Source organism: Bactrocera dorsalis, chromosome 1 (genome assembly GCF_023373825.1).
Source record: "Bactrocera dorsalis isolate Fly_Bdor chromosome 1, ASM2337382v1, whole genome shotgun sequence".
In the NCBI taxonomy this organism is placed as follows: Eukaryota; Metazoa; Arthropoda; class Insecta; order Diptera; family Tephritidae; genus Bactrocera; species Bactrocera dorsalis.
Window position 1 is genome coordinate 29,336,132 of NC_064303.1, and position 17,437 is coordinate 29,353,568.

A 17,437-nucleotide genomic window follows, 5' to 3' on the forward strand; every position below is an offset into this window, starting at 1 on the left:
ATGTTTCAAATCCTTTTTCGCTACCAAAATCAAATATCAACAGCGCAGCAGACCACTTTGGCAGGACATTGACATTATCAAATATTCGCACACGATTTTCAACTTAAATATTTGGGCATACGCATTTTAAATTCAGCCACTATTTGCCTACACACACATACAGACACATATACATCCCTATAGTTGCTTCGGCAATAAATGTAGATTTTATTGTTTATGAAATGAATTCGAAAGGATAACGAGAAGGAGAGGCTGCTATTTTGAGCTTAAACAAATGTATTGACATTTTATTAGGTAAGAATTGTGTGACCCCACTTATGCCGGATAGTGACAGCGGATAGAACATTTACATGTACATATTTATTCATACAAATTGCCAGACATGCACAATTTGTTGCCACCTAGATATACTTGTACATGTGTTTATTTAAATTTGAATTTGTTTGCGACAAAGTCTGTAACATTAAGCCGATTACAAGGATTTCTGTCACCTCGTGCTCGAGTGGTTCAAGTAGCGTCCCTTTGGATTATAAGAAGCAGACAATGTTGTATGGCAATACAACCTTTAAAAACGGCTTTTGGTTTAAATAAAGATGAAGAAGTTAGGCAAAATAATAGGATTGCTTTTTGATTTCAAAACATGGAAACAAAGTTACTTCGATTGGACGAACCTCTTCAAACATAGGTGCATTTCTTATAGCAACTATATATTGTATGAAATTAAACGTGAAAATATAAATGAAAGCGGGAAATCTTTTTCTCGTTTTTTCCAGCATCGTTAATTGATACAAAAAACATTCAAGTGGAATTAAGGTTGACTTTTCCAGTCTTCTAAACACTTTTCATAAGCACTTTATGGAAAGGCATACAGCTCTTTAATTCGATTTTTTTTTATCTCTTCGATCGACTGAGAACGGACTCCGAAGTGGCAACTTCAATATGGGGAACACGATAAAATCACACGGAGCCAATTCTGGAGAATACGGTGGTTGATCGATTCGTGACTCGATTAGATGGTGCATTATCATCGAGTAAAATCCATGAATTGTTCTTTCACAATTCCGGGCGTTTTCGACGCATGCAATACGGCCAAAAAGAATTCCTTATTAACATTTTTTCCCTCCATAACAAATTCGTAAAGCACCAAACCACGAATTTCACAAAAAAAACAATGAGCGTCGCCTTGATTTTTTAGCGGCTTTGGCTCGGTTGTCTTTAGTTTCGACCCGTTTTTTACTTCATTCCTTTGATTTTGACTTGCAAACTCATATACCATCGGAAATTATAATACTCTCCATGAATATGGGATCAGAATTTCCCCGATCAAGCATGTTTTAAGAGACATGTTTACGGAACTCTTCTTGAAAAAAATTAGTTTATTCGGAACGAGTCGAGCAAGAACGGACTCGAGAGGGATGTCGAACTCTCATGTCATATCTCTAATACTTGCCTGACGATTTTCAAACATCATATCCTTCACTTTTTTAATATTTTCATCATTTGAAGACGTCGAAGGTCGTCCAGAACGAGGCAAGTCTGCAACGATCTCTCGACCGTCTTTTATGGCTTTGTATCGCTCGTAGGCTCGTGTTTTTTGATAAAACTGAATCACCTTAACATTTTTCAACATCTGGCAAGAAAATTTTGGAAAATGTGCGTTTTTATCCATTGTAACATTTGCGAACGCGCCTAGGTGTACCGTCTTCAGCAGGCAGCTGCTGTAAACCAACTGGTTGACAGAACTGCCTCATATTCGGCATAATAATTAAGGACAGTCTCACAAAATTACCAAAATACACTTTTAAATATCATGTTATCCGGGGAATTTAATTACTACTGTCCATGTTGATGTGATCGACAGTTTTTATGTCAGCTGTACGTGCAATATTGGTCCGATCAGAACAAATTGTTAAGTGTTAGAGACCTTTCTTGGTCTAGTAATCCATCTAGCCAAAACTAAATTATATAAAACTTATTGCTACAGAGTATTATAGTTTATATTAGATATAGGGCTATTATTTTAACCAAATACGAGGGTTGTATATAAATTTATGGTACCTATATGAAAAATAGGCATATTTGATCAACGTAAAACTGTGTCAATTTTTTTTTTTCGTTAAGGATAAATTGGCGTCGTCTTTACCCACACGGTCGATTGCTGTTTTGTTTCGGGCTCTTCGGCCATAGATCCATTATTCGTCACTGTTACGATCTTTTAAACGTCTTTCGAAGCATTCCGTTGATCTTTATTTTTTCATGCATTTCTTTTACACCTTAAATCCACACGAGCCTTGATTTTTTGAGCGATTGTCATAACATGTTAGGTTGCGGGATCCACGAGAACTTAACCCTTTTTTACACAGATGTTCATGCAATATCGACTTTGTATGCAGGTTGGGAGAAATGCATACTTCTTCTTCTTCTTTATCTGAAGTAGTTACATGACGGTATTGCTTATGCGCGGTTCACGTACGGCAGTCGATGTTTTCTCTGGCACAACGGCTGTTTTTGACGCGAAGACTTCACGGAATTCGTCTTTGAGCGGATGCGTCGGCCACGATTGAATTCGTGTTGTACCAGTTTTCATACAGTCCTATAGGATGGTGCTTCATAGCCATACAAAGATTTTAGTCATCGATGCTCTGTCGTGATAATCACGTCCGAAAGTTGTGAAAAATGGTCGCACGAAAATGTTCACGATTAATTCCATTTTTGGCCGAGATGAATTTTTAATTCCCCTTGTAATAAAACAATACGATTAAAATGACAAAACGTTCTGAGTGATGTTATGCAAAAAGAATGTCAAACTTTCCAGATGGAAATGTCAGATGCACCTGGCAGCACTTAGTGCTGCCTAGTCCATAAATATCTATAACAGCCTATGTACATAAATGATCAGGATGACAGAGGACGCCTACTTTGGTGAAATCCCATATCTGATCATTTCGACTAATCGATTTTTTTTTTTTGTTTCTTCCAAAAAATGTTTCTTATTCCCATGTCACGTTGTAAAAACGAACGAAATCGGACAATAACTACGTCTACTTCCCATTTACCACAATTTTAAATTCCACTTGATTCCTTCAGTTTCCACTATACAAATCTAGCAGCAATTATTATAGCGGGATAAAACTTTGCACAAATAATATATTAAATCTGTATGACCAAAAATTATTTTAAACCAATAAAAACTTTCAAGCTTCTAGGTACCTGAATGATATAAGCCCCGGTACCTATACAGTGAATGTTTGGAAAAGTCGAAAATATCGCGTCAATGTGTGATGATATATAACTGAAATAGAACAACAGTAATCCGTAATCTCTTAACAATTGACTTTGATTTTTCAAGTTACAGAGTATAACATGTTAGTTTGCATCCGAACTTAACCTTTAACCGATAAACTTATTGTTTTCGATCACTGTGCTATTGACGCAGTTATATCGTATCTTCTTCTTCTTCTTTATTGAAGAGTACACCGCTTACGCGTTATAGCCAGTAATTTCCCGCGAATCGGGGGGGCTCCGCGCCAATTCGAGATATTAAGTTCAAACTAGATTCAGATCTCTCCAATGGAGTGGAGCGTAAAAATATCCTCTCCTCTTTCTCCCGGCGGGTACTTGTGTCGAATACTTCCAGAGCTTGAGTTTTATCCACTTCAGATGAAAATCGACCTAGCCAGCGAGTCGCCGTCACTGTTTCTTAAATTATATCCTATACTGGTCAATAACTGCTGAACACTCTGCTCAAGCTTACTATATGGAGAAAGAAAACGTATACAAATTTCAGATCGATCTCAAAACTGAGGAATAGTTTACGTGCATATAGACATAATGACAATGGCTTAACCGAAGTCCTCGACATACTGATCAATACACGGTGCTTCACTGCAGTCGTTTCTTTTAATCAGTATACATCTGTTTAAAGTCTGTAATAGCCTTTATAGAATCAAAATGGCTACTTACTCCCAAGCGAATTAATTACCATATTTTACATCGAGCTAACTGCAAATAGTTGGACCTACTTCAAGCGGAGGTATAATACCAGCAAGATTCTTACGGACGAAAACATCAAAAACTCCACAAAATGATCTGATTGGCAGTCAGACAAAAAATATATGGATGAAACTTTAAATTGATCAATAAAACTCGTTGGTATAATACAGGTAAATGTTTGGAAAAGTGGAAATAATCTGGGCAATTATTGATTGCAATCAACGCAAATAGAACAACAGAAGAGCGACGCCTTTGAAGGTGAAGAAAGCAAATCATTAAATTACTGGAAGTGAAAATCACTGAAAGTATTTCGACAGCTAAAAGCCTGACTGCACCTACATACAGAGGTGTGTTCAAAAAGTATCTCCGAAGAATTTTCGCTGACAGTTTTCTTCGATTGCAGGGGCGTCGAATTGGTGCATCATGAGTCTTGCCACAGGGAAGAACGGTCAATAGGAATAGTACCTGCAAGTTATGCGCAATTTGCGCGAAGCAAACCGCCAGAAACGCCCGGATTTGTGGAAGAAACACCTATCAAAAAAAATTGCACACGATAACGCCCCTGTCCCAAACTTAAAATTCGTTGCTTTGTGCGCGACTCTTTTGGCCAAAAACAACTACACTGCAATGGCGCAGCCATCGTATCCCCAGATCTGTATTCCCGCCTGTACTTTTTAATTTGTTCCCTAAAACTGAAGAGGCCCATGAAAGGGCGACGCCTTAAGCTTCTCTTGACGAGAATAAAGACGGCATCGAAGGAGGAGTCTGAAGAAGTATAAAAAAAATGATTGCTTTTGAAGTGCTTCGAAGATGGAAAAAACCGTTGTCTACAAGTTTGTATTTATTTCTCATGGGGATTACTTTGAAGGGGACAAAATAGATATTCATGGCCCCGCGCTAAAATAAATAATCCTTTTGAAAAAAACACAAATTGCGTCGGTAATCCCTTTTTGAGCGCACCTACATATATATACATAAAACATAAAGTCTAGTAAAACAGCTTCATTATATTTGCAATAAATTGAAGGTTTCATTTAGCATAGTTACAATATTCTTACTTAAGTCAAATGTGCACAGTTTTGTTCGATAACTTGTTGTTATTTTGAAGGTAATTTCACAATAAGTCTGTCTTAGAATCCTTCGTTCCTTTTGGCAAAAAATTGGGTTAGATATAAATATTTTTATAGTTCGGACCTGACATCAAGTAAAAAATTCACCATAAGAAAAACTTTAGAAGTTGTTATCCAAATTTCCAAAAAACAAACCAAAAAACAAACCTCCCAACTATACTCCCGAAACTTCTGGCGATTTACTATCGATTGTGTGGTCTGGCGTTGTCCTTATGGAATATCTTTCCCACTGCCCAAAGCATGAGGGCTTCTGGTCGATTCCCTTTTTTTACTGGCAGTTGAAAGTAAAGGTAAGAATTAGGAGTTTGGGCCGTAGTAGGGTAGCTCGTAGTACTTACATAATTCCTAGCCAATCACACCAAAAATATACCAAAACATTCCTGACCATCAATCCTGCTTGGCCACCTTTTGGGTTGGCTCACCTCGATTGCATCACGACCGCTTTCTCTTAATTTTCGTTTTAAAAATTGGCCCACTTTAATCACCAGTAACCTTCCGCTTCAGATATGAAGCAATTTTTGCTATTCAACAGTCTCGGAATTTTGATTTCGTTAACAGACTTCTCTGAAAAAAAAAATATATAAAAATTTTATGTAAAGTTAGTGATTTTTAAACCTTTGCAATATGTTGCTAAATCATTTACATATAAAATTTTGTTCCCCTAACGGTTGTTTGTATCACCTAAAACGAATCGAATTGTATATATGTATAAGAAGAGACAAGTTGAAATGTTGGTGATTGTCTGCCTGTCCGTCCGTACGTCTGTGCAAGCGATAAATTTAGTAAAAACTAAAATATCTTAATGAAGCTTTGTACACATATTCCCTTACAATGTTTCCATTAAAAACTAATGCGATAAATCAATAAATAAATACACCAAGGCATTAAATTTTACACCTGAGAGAACTCTATAGGAGCCGGGGTTAAAATATAGACGATGGGCGTGGTATCTCACATTTCGGTGAAAAGCCATTTCTCAGGGCCTACCCGACCGACATCGACCAATATTGGTATACAAGGTTACCCTGATTTTTCAAACGAAATTAGACTACAACCAAGCCTAGTTCTCACTTAACCAGATTCCATGTGATTCTTTCACCTTCTAAATGTGTTATTTATTTTAATAAAATTGGTGGAACGTAACAGTGCATCTTTGTGTCTAAAAGGGGTAAAATCGGGTCGAAACTTGCCGTAAAACTTAATGCACCTCAAGGTATTCCCCTGATCTTGATCCTGGCAAATAGCAAGAATACCTAAAGGTTATCCTTGAACTTGGCCTCTTCCTAACTTATTTGGTTTATTTTATATATAAAAATTTTCAATTAACGTATTTACTCGCGAGATATGGCAATGCAGTAAAGATTAATATCCTACATAACCGCATATCTCTCATTAATATACTTATTATTATATAAGACTCATTCCATACTACTTACATTTGTTTATGACCTAATTTGCTACACCTCAGCACCCAACAAATGTAGACACATTTGTTTTCTCATACCCGCCTTATTGCCATATTTCTTAAGTTTAGCATGCCCATTTATCCTTGTTTAACGGCAAATTAATAGCAAACACAAGCCGGCAACAATGCGAAGCACACAGCAATGCATGTGAGCCAAAAATTAGAATAGGTCAGGCAAACATAAATTTTAAGCGCCCTCAAATGGGCTGTGGATATGCTCTGCAACTGTGGGCAGGCCCGACAACTGACTACGCTCCACTTCGCACAAATCCCTTGTATATGTTTCAATGTGAGTGTGCTGTTGGTGGGAGTTGGGTAGGCAGCTTTTGACCTAATAAAATGTTTGCTATTAAATATTTAATGTCCAGCATTTTGGCAAAATAATAAATGGCCCGAGAATATAGCAGACTGATGCCATTGCTTTGAGTCTGAGCGCTTTAGAAAAAGCAAGCTCCTACATCGTCAGCTATTCAAAAGGATATTTGTGCTCTTTACCTGTAGAAATACATAGCTTTGGGTTTGTGAAAAGTAGCTTTAAAAGTATATGTTGAGCGAGGGGTAACAGTTATTTATGTTTCTTTGTTTCTATTCCCCTTTGGGAAGCGGTATATGTATGTAAGTGTTTTTAATGTGAGCTTTGTAATTAATTTTACTTACTTCTTGAGCCGTAGTTCAACATAAGAAATATGCTTTCTTTCGGATAAACCGGCCTCGTTTTAGGTTGGTTGATGAGAGCTTACGAGGAAAGGCACTGACCTCAACTTGGTCGGCGTTAGTCAAAACTCAGTAATTGACCAGTCTTAATGTTCTTTGGGCACAATGCAAACCGCAATAGGTTCATTTGATATTTTCTTTTAAATATCCTTAGTTCAATGGTAAAATAATGCACAAACGACTCAGATAGGAGAAACAGTGCAGAGAATTTCGAGAGCGTTTAACCGACTTCTCCTACCGTGACACTCAACGCCATCTTACATATTATGCTCGTAGATATAGTCATAAAATGTATGGCTGCGAAAGTTGCTATCAGATTCAGAGAACCTGGGTCCTTTAAAGGCCGGATCACTTGGATCATGGAATTGGCACACCGAACTCTAGCGGTTTCTTCTGTGTCCACATACCGGAGTTGTGGGTGAAAAGAACCCGTTGGAGAAAATGGGCAGTGAGCTTCTTTACGCATGGGTCAAAGCTTGGTGGGAAGATTTATACTTCCTTACTATTGCAGTGTCTTCCAAGCCGAGGTTGCAGTCTTTAAAATAGCAGCAGATCTACTGCTCCGGAGTGCAGCCTCTTTCAGAGAAGTGACCATTCACTCATAGCAGAGCGGCAACACTAGCCTTGAACTCATTAACAGTGCGTTCAAAGTTGACTTCGCTGTCAATAGCATACTGGTATGGGTGCAGGCTATAGCGAAATCGCCGGAAATTGCTTAGCATAACCACTGTCGGTTGAATGGGGTGCTACCGTATCCTCTTGTGTTCTACAACTAGAGATAATTGGTCATAGCAGGACCTTTGCCAGCGCTGCGCCATCATCGGTAAATGCGTTGTTGCAAAAGCATTTTGGCCCGAGATCGATCGTAAGAGATCTCGTGTTATTTTTGTCCTCAGTAAGGCTAGCCTCTCGCTAGTTGTGGGGCTTTTAACAGGTCATTGCCTTATTGGCGTCTATGCTGTATGGTTGGGAATCTTATCGGACGCCATATAAATGTCATGGTATAAAAGAAACAAGCTTCAAATAATTGTAAAAATCAATAAAGTACTCGTATACATAAAATCAAAGGAAAGGAATAGTACTGCCTGTAATCTATAACGAAAGCTATTTCTATAACGAAAGCTATTTGCTGGATAAACACTTGGTCTCATTACGGCCAGTCTTCTATTTACATGGCGACCTTCAATTGATTGCTATGTTGCACATAACGTTTTAAGGTGTTAAGCTCACAATACTATATTCTCAGACCGTCTACTGAGGGACCACGAAATAGCTGATAAAATAGTCATCTCGAAAGACGTGCGTTGGCCATATCAAAGTGTGACACTGTTTAAGCGCAATCTCAGAAGTTTCGGCGTATTTTCGTGAACGAAACATATATCCACGGGTACACACCAAAGCTTAAGGAACAATTTAAATAGTGGACACTTCGCGAACCTACTTCCAAAAAGGCGCAGGCCAAAAAATCTAAACCGACTACTTGGTAAAGGCCAATTTGTTACAATTGGTGAATTCTACTCTTTTATCGAAGCTCACACCTTCGTTATAGCCATAATTACATTGGTCGATTTTAAATACGAACTGCAACCTATTCCAACTAATTGAATCATATAAGTATGGCTTTAAACTAAGAAAATCTACTATCGACCAGAATTTCATCATACGCAAGAAAAGACTCCTGATGAGTCGACGTTGCGAGTTTTCTGTGTAATTTCTGCGTAAGATTTATGGTCCTTTGCGCGTTGGCCACGGCGAATATCGCATTCGATGGAACGATGAGCTGTGTGAGATATATGACGACATTGACTTAGTTCAGCGATATGTTGAAGAACTTCGCTTTGATGCGGATTGTGGGAAGACGTTCATCCACCGGGGTGAATGATAATACTCGATGACGGAGTCTCTCTCCCACCACGAATCCCACACCAAATTTGCGCTCCTTTATATGGCTACTATAGTAACCCAGAGGATAATTGGTCAAAGACCGGAAGTCGTGAGCTGCTTGTGCCATATGAATCGTTTCTGGCCACTCCCAAGTGAATGACAATCAGAGAACTTTCCTCACTTGCGTGAACTTCTACGCATGACTGCCTCCCTTAATGCTAACAAATCCACTAATGAAATCAATGAATCATTGACCGAAGTATATTGTGTCTTAATTAGCAAGAGAGAAAATCGTGTACGAATTTCAGATTGAAATACTTATTTATTTGTCAATTTCATTTGCTTTGTTCATGCTTTGTATTTCTACTGCTTCTTTCCAAGAAACCGTTTAAAAATAAACCGAATTTTATTTGCGACTATTATAACAACACCTCTTACAATAAAAATTATTTAACTACCACTAAGGATCACAGCTTGCTTTGTGTTTAGACAAAGAAAGAGAAACGAGCATGCGTATAACAAACTTACTCAGTACACTTTTGCATGTTGGACTCTGCTCTTCTCTTGCTTTTGCTATATAAATATTCACAACAAAGCCCCAATACTCTTTTGCGTTCAAATAGGCGATAAAAGCCAAGCTTATCAATTTCCAGTGAAGTTTAAATACTATACATAGTCCGTCCTATATGAATGCATATGTACAGATATAGAATTTGCGAAAAGAATAAGAAAGAGTAAGAATTTCTGTGTACATATGTATACATATATACACGCTCACTCATTGCATTGAAATTTTTATAGCTTGAATATACGAGTATATCGCAAAATGTATTTCTATTTCAACGGCAGTTGCATTCGCTCTTTCGGAGAGTACACTTCACGCGTTTTACGGTTATAATAATGTAAAATTAATTAATAAATTATAAGGAAAAACAATGTTGCGTATTAAACAAATTTCAATTACATTTTTATTCGTAATCATCGGCACAACAACAGCACAAACAACAGAAGAGCCACTATTTCCAAAATGTCTAGGCGATATTTGTTTTTGTAGCCCCGGTACGCATGAGGCGGTCTACAATGGTCGGAAATATTGCGCTCCAGACAATGCAGATAATTGTCCTGAGCACGCTGTACGGTTGTCAGCGCAAGTTTGTGAATGCAAAAAAGGCTATCGTTTTCGCGACGAGGACCGAAACGAATGTGTGTCAGAGCGTATAGGGGGAGAACCCGTCCCCCCACCAGAGTATGACGTAGACGATGAAGTCATTGAAAATGAAATACCCACAACAAAGGTTGAGATGTCAACTACAACAACAACACCGTCGACTACAACGAAAACTACAGAGTCGACAACAACAACACCCTTACCAACAAAGATTACAACAACACCCGCTACTGCAATTACAACAATCACAAATTCAAGCACAAATTCACACACTACAAGTTTGGAGGAGTCAGAAACCAGAAGTAACACACTGTACATATATATTGGTGTTGGAGTAATGGCAATAGCTGCGCTTTTGTTAATCATTATTTTTTATATTCTACGAAAACAGTAGTGGTAATAAGTATGTGTACTACTATACAGTTACTATGTGAATTTAAGTCCATAAAATATATTAGCAGAATATCATATAAGTACAGGTGCATTTATTATATGTATACAATTTTTATATATTTTACTTTTATATAAAGTATACTTTTATGCGTGTATGTATATAAAAATGTCTGATATGAAAATTAATATTAAATAAATTAGAGTAAACATAAATAAAACCTCGTAGAATATGAAATAATTTAGAGCAAATCAATACTAATGCCACTAAAAGGGTTGAGTTTTAAATACAGGGTACTTGTAGACTTTCAAGCCACCTGTGTACGTTTGACCAAGTTACACAATACACAAGCTTTTCAATGATCGTGCATACACGAGACACCCATTGTTAGCAAACAATTTCTCTCTCCCTCTCTTTTATTTCCAATACTCTTATAACTTAGCTCACGCTCCAGCAAATGCCTGAACAGTTCTCTGTTTTGCTCTTTTATTGTTGAGAGCAATATTAAATAATATAATATACGTATACGTATTTAATTTCTCATAACACACAAGAAAATACTGTGTGCGAAGTTTTGCCGTTTCCAAAATAGTCCAACGATGACATAAGTATTCTGAAAATTATATGTTCCATACTTGGCAGCCGCGCCGCTTATCGCACTTGTCATTATTTACTTACGTTATGGAATAATCGCGAATAAGCACAGCAAAATTGTGGCAAATAAATATATACATATGTATGTACGAGTATATCGTCACCTGAAATGCAAAATAACGTATCATCAAAAAATTCGAAATTGAGTGTCATATTGATTACGCTTCACTACTTCAAATTACATACATAATATTAAATATATTCAACATTTTCTGGTTCTGCGGTCATATATAAACCAGTTTTAACCAATATTAATATTTTGTTTCACTCATGTTCCGTTTTATTCCGTGTTTCATTCATGCCACTGTAAATTTCTGAAAATGTTGTTACGTTATTTTGCATTTCAGGTGACGATATATATGTTGTTTACACATTCATATGAGCAATTATCACGTCTCCATATACTTTTGTGTGCTCTTCATCGTCTCTCTTTTACCAAGTATATGTGGTGTGTAATACACACACACTGTGTATCTTAATATTATTCAAAAGCAAGAAACAACGTCATCTTCGGTTACACCGAAGTTACAAATAAAGCACAGAAGCTTTTTTTATAGCATTATAGCATATTTGTGGTGTGACCAATATGGTACGATAACAGCGGTTCCAAAAAACAGTAAGGAAGTGCTAAGTACGAATGTATCCGAACGTTTTATACTATTGCAACTTCCAAGTATCAAAGACCGGAAATTCATTCAAAAGCTTTGTGACATCACATTTCAAAATTTAGGGCAATATTGTTTCCCGCTCGGCTGCGTTGCTGGGTGCTAGACGACTGGCTGCTCTGTACCACGCCGATCATATGCTGTTTACAATGCTTACGACACGACACGACAGAACGACAGTGAACTGAAAATGGCGTTGTGCATCTTACTACATGAACATTCGTAAGAATGCAGCGACATAACAATGGCCGGCATGTACAAAAGACAACGCAGTTGTCCATTTTGCATGTACACAATTTCGTTGTGGCCATACTAATACCTTGCACTTCAATGAAATTTTAATATTTTGTTCAAAGTGAAATTTTTTGTGCAAAAAATAAGTAAATAGGTACATATTTTTGTTTTAAATTATCAATTGTTATTAGAAATGGTAAAATAGAGCTATAATAGAGCTATTTTATGCTTTTATTTGTAAAATAACGTCAAGTTTGTAAGAGCTGTAAATAATTTAGCATTTTACATATTAGTGGCATTATCACTCTTCCTCATCTCTCTATCTTCCACTGTCGTCCTACTGTCGTTGGCAAATATAGGAGAATATTGAAGTTAGCGAGAACGACAACGGTCGTTGTAGTCGTGTCGTCGTCAAAATAACAGTGCCGATAAGAACGTGTGTATTTTAATATTTGACAGATGTCGTTTGTCGTCGTATTGCATTCAGCACTTCACGCGCGGCTACTTCTGCCGGCGGTGGCGTGGTTTTACCGCTGCGTATACTTGCTTGTTGTTGTTTCGTCTGCTTGCCTGATTTCTCCGTATCCGTGGTTATCCCGTTGTATTGTTTGTGTAGCGTGGTTTTACCGCTGCGTATGCATGCTTGTTGTTGCTTGCAAGACTGACAAGTGCCGTCGCACATGATTCACGACACTTTTATTCTTTCCCATTGTTTACTTGACAATTGTCTTCTGCCGTGTATCAGTCATAAATTTCGAAGTGGTAGTATTCTGTAGTATTTTCAATTAGTTAAGTGCTTACAAAATGAACAAAAAAATTGATTTAGGTAATCTGTACCGAAGATTATTTGATGCCTACAGTGCAGCTTATGCTGATAAGAAAAAACAAATTATACAAGACGAGGTTAACATCTTATGGAAAAATTTAAAAAGTAGTGATAATATTGAAGATGAAACGGAAACAAAAATCAAAGAACTGCAAATGAAATTGACGAAAAAAAAGCGACTCTCTTGAGTTTTTTTTTCAAAAAATTCTTCTTCGTCAAAATCATTGGCAGTAGTAAAGCCACAGGAAAATAAAGTAAGTTTAAAATTTATTATTAAAATAACTAAACTCATTCAGTGTGACATGTATAACTTAGTTAGTTATAAATTAAACAATTACCACATCTTTTGTGTTTGTTTTTTCGAGGTCTTGTTCTTGGTTAATTTTTATGTATTGAGTAAAAACACGTCAAGTAGACCCCCCATTTTCCACTTGGTCATCGAATTTGACTGATTTTTCGCGGATTTCGTTACTTTAATGTTTATTGCAAAATACTGAAAAAAAAAATTTATTTTTTTTGAGGGAGAAGATTTTAATGACTTCATTTGTTAATTTAAAAGTTAATAAACAATATGAAAAAATAAAAATAATTAAAATTCATGCATATTTTCTGAAAGTACAAGTATTGAACTATAACTCCTGAAAATTTTATCAAAAAATCACCAATAGTTTTTTAATTATTAATTTTTTAACTAAAAGTAGTAAAAACTTTCAATTAAAAAAAAAAATTGTTGTTAAAATTAAAATTAAAAAAAACTGGGCGTGGGATTATTTGTTCATGGTGATTACTTTATGAAAAAATACTCACATTCAAATTCGATGACCAAGTGGAAAATGGGGGGTCCACTTGACGTGTTTTTACTCATTATACTTACTTATGTTAACTTTTAATTTTAGGAGGTTATCGAAGAGAGTGAATCAGAAGAAACTAAACATGTTATGGTTGAATTAAAAGGATGCCAATCTCTTCAAACAGTTTCTAAACCTACACCCAGTCAATATCATTCTAAGAATAGAATTATTTTACTTGAATCTGAGCTTAATAGTTTAGTACTTGCACGCGATGCCGGTATAGGAACAGATGTTGCCACGAAAAAAATAATGTCATTAAAAAAAGATATTGAAGCAGAAAAAACTGCATTGAAGAGAAAAATTGGTGCAGCGGAACGCCAAAAAAAGCCGTGATTCTAGAAAAGAAAAAACTTTTAGAATTGAGTAAATGTAATCCTGAATTAGCAACTGCTTTAAAACTTCGAAATACTGTTGGTCGGCCTAGAGTAGAAGAAAATCAATCCGGTTTACTTGATGTAATAAAATCAATTGCACTCTTTGGTGGTGCAGCTGATGATCGACGTCGCACTGAAGTTATAAGATGTTGTTAAACACTAGATGACTTACAAGCTGAACTATCTAAGCATTATTATACCATTAGTCGGTCAGGATTATATTTGAGACTTCTTCCCAAGAGAGCTAATACAGAGGAAGATAAAAGACGCGTCGTCACGGTTCCAGTCAAGTTGTGTAAGCCAGACTCTACACTGCACTCAAAGCATAAGGATGGAAAATTTTGTACAGCTACTATACGAAATCTCGAATCTGTGGCTTCAATTTTAGGTCCAGACCAAGTATTTTTTTATCAATGGATGATAAGGCACGTGTACCTTTAGGCATTACAGCAGCAAATGCTCAAGCGCCAACATTAACGCACCTTGATTACCGTGTTCAATTGCCAGATCATGATTTTGTCGTCGCTGAAAAACATAAGCTTATTCCATCGGTGTATGCGGGAATTCTAATTAAAAAAGATGGTGAAGGATCACCTGAAGCTGTAACATACTCGGGGCCTACATATGTAGCTATTCGTAGTGGAAAACATTCATCTTCCAATGCGGAGACTCATGCCACTGACGTTCACAAGCTTACTGAATTACTGATCTTTGAAAACATGATTCAAACTAGAGAAGGTTTTGTAAAACCGGTTTTTATTTTTACATGCGATGGTGGACCGGATGAAAATCCACGGTACGAGCGGGTTATAGTTTCAGCTTTACAACATTTTAAAGATTTTCATTTAGATGCAATTTATATAGCTACAAATGCCCCAGGAAGGAGTGCATTTAACAGAGTTGAACGACGCATGGCACCTCTCAGTCGCGAACTTACTGGTGTACTATTAAAACATGATGCTTTTGGGTCACATCTTGATTCAACTAATCGAACTACGGACCTAGATCTAGAAAAACGAAACTTCGAAAGTGCGGGCAATCTGTTGGCTGAGATTTGGAGCAAATTAGTCATTGATAATTTTCCAGTCGTTGCTGAATATGTTGCACCAACTGTTACTAGACTGGATATCGAACAGGCTATGGTGTTGAAAAATAATGCTACTTGGTATGCTAAACATGTACGTGAGTCACAATATTTTTTACAAATAGTTAAATGTGAAACTATTGCATGTTGCGGTGTAAGACGTTCTAGTCTTTGGAAATTATTAAAAGAAGGATTTTTACCACCACCTGTGTTAATTAAACAGACATCAGAAGGTTATGGAGTCACAGGGAGTGATGACAACGACGCTAAGTTTGCTCCATTATTACTACAGATATTATTAAATCTCCAAGCATCATCCCATCTGAAACAAGTTCCATATGATAGTTATTGCCCTAGTGTCGAGTCATACTTATTTAAAAGATCGTGTAGCATATGTGGCATATATTTTTCTTCATATAAAGCCACCAATCAACACAAACAATCACTTAAAAAACAAGAGCTGTTACCTATCGCGAAAATTCGTCCTCAAAGAATTGCGGCTAAACGTGCCCGAGAGATTCTCTGTTTAATAAATGATGACGATGCTTTATTGATGGAAGAAGAAGATGTTGATACGAAAGATGTTCCTGACATCCAAATTCAGAACGAAAATGAAGTGCCTGGTTTACCAATAATAAATGATAACTATAAAGGAGTGGGTCAAAAGTCCATGGACACAAGATGACTAAGTTTTGTATTTTTAATTAGCATAATTAAGTATCTGTTATTTCTTGACTAGTCATTCGTTGTCTCTGTACTTTAAAGTAAGTAAGTTCAAAATGTGACAACTTGTGACAAAGAGGGGGGGGAGGGGTTAAAAAGTCCTTAAATTCGTGTGACGTAATTTATGGATGGCCCCTTAGTATGTCAGTTATAAATATGCTATAGTGAGTTGATCTGAACAATTTCTTCCGACATCAAATTATTTCTATGAACAATAACTAAAATATCAAATTTCGTGAAGATATATCGTCAAATTAGAAAGTTTCCCATACAAGCATTTGATTCCGATCATTCAACGATTTCTTCGGAGATTGCATTATTGCCTTAGAAAATAATCTATACCAAATTTCGTGAATACATCTTGTCAAATGTGAAAGTTTTCCATACAAGAACTTGATTCGTTCAGTTTGTATGGCAGCTATATGTTATAGCGGTGCGATATCGGCAGTTCCGACAAATGAGCAGCTTCTTGAAAAGAAAATGACGTTTGCAAAATCTCAAAACGATATCTTAAAACCTGAGGGACTAGTTCGGAGTATATAGACAGACGGACAGACAGATGGGCATGTCTAAATCGACTCAACTTAAAATACCGATCATTTATATACACTAGGCATCAAATGAAATATATTTTTTTCCGGAATAGAAAGAAAAAAATTTTGTTCCACTTTAAAAAAAAGACTCTTAAATAAAAGTGGTCAAATGAAAGTATAAATTTTGAAAAAATTTAAAACGTTTGGTTTAAAAGTAAATTTAGTAATTAATATCGCCTTCTTTATTTTGTATTACTGCAGGAAGACGTTTTGGCATGCCTCGAACTAAATTTTCTAATATTTTAATTGGAATAATGTCAAGGTGACGCTTCGTCTCTAAGAAAAATTATTCCAAGTTTGTACGGCTGCTTTTTGGTACTTTGGAATCAAAAATTAACCACAAATGCTTAATTGGGTTTAAATCCGGTGACTGAGCTGGCCAGGCCAGTGTTTCTTTAAGCCTTCTTCAAAAAAGCGAGTAGTCAGGCGAAATGTGCGTTGGGGTTCGTTATCTTATTGGGAGATAAACGACCCCAAGTTCACTTTTTTCGCATATATTTTCAAATTTTCGCTAAGAATGTGAACATATGAAGCAACCGTCATTCGTCCATCGATTTTAAATACACTACCTATACCAAATTTTGAAAAACAGCCCCAAATCATGAGAGAACATCTTCCATGCTTCACTGATGATTATATGCACTCTGTTTGTAAGCGATCAGAAGGTTTACACCCCACTCCCTTACAT

At 36.5% G+C, this 17,437-nt stretch overlaps 1 protein-coding gene across 1 annotated transcript; it reads left to right on the forward strand.

Annotated features, from left to right (window-relative positions):
• Positions 1 to 10,016: 10,016 nt before the first annotated feature.
• Positions 10,017 to 10,965, forward strand: LOC115065915 (uncharacterized). Its single transcript, XM_029549105.2, has one exon. The coding sequence runs from the start codon at positions 10,122 to 10,124 to the stop codon at positions 10,746 to 10,748; it is 627 nt and encodes a 208-aa protein (XP_029404965.2). The 5' UTR covers positions 10,017 to 10,121; the 3' UTR covers positions 10,749 to 10,965.
• The last annotated feature ends 6,472 nt before the right edge of the window (positions 10,966 to 17,437 follow it).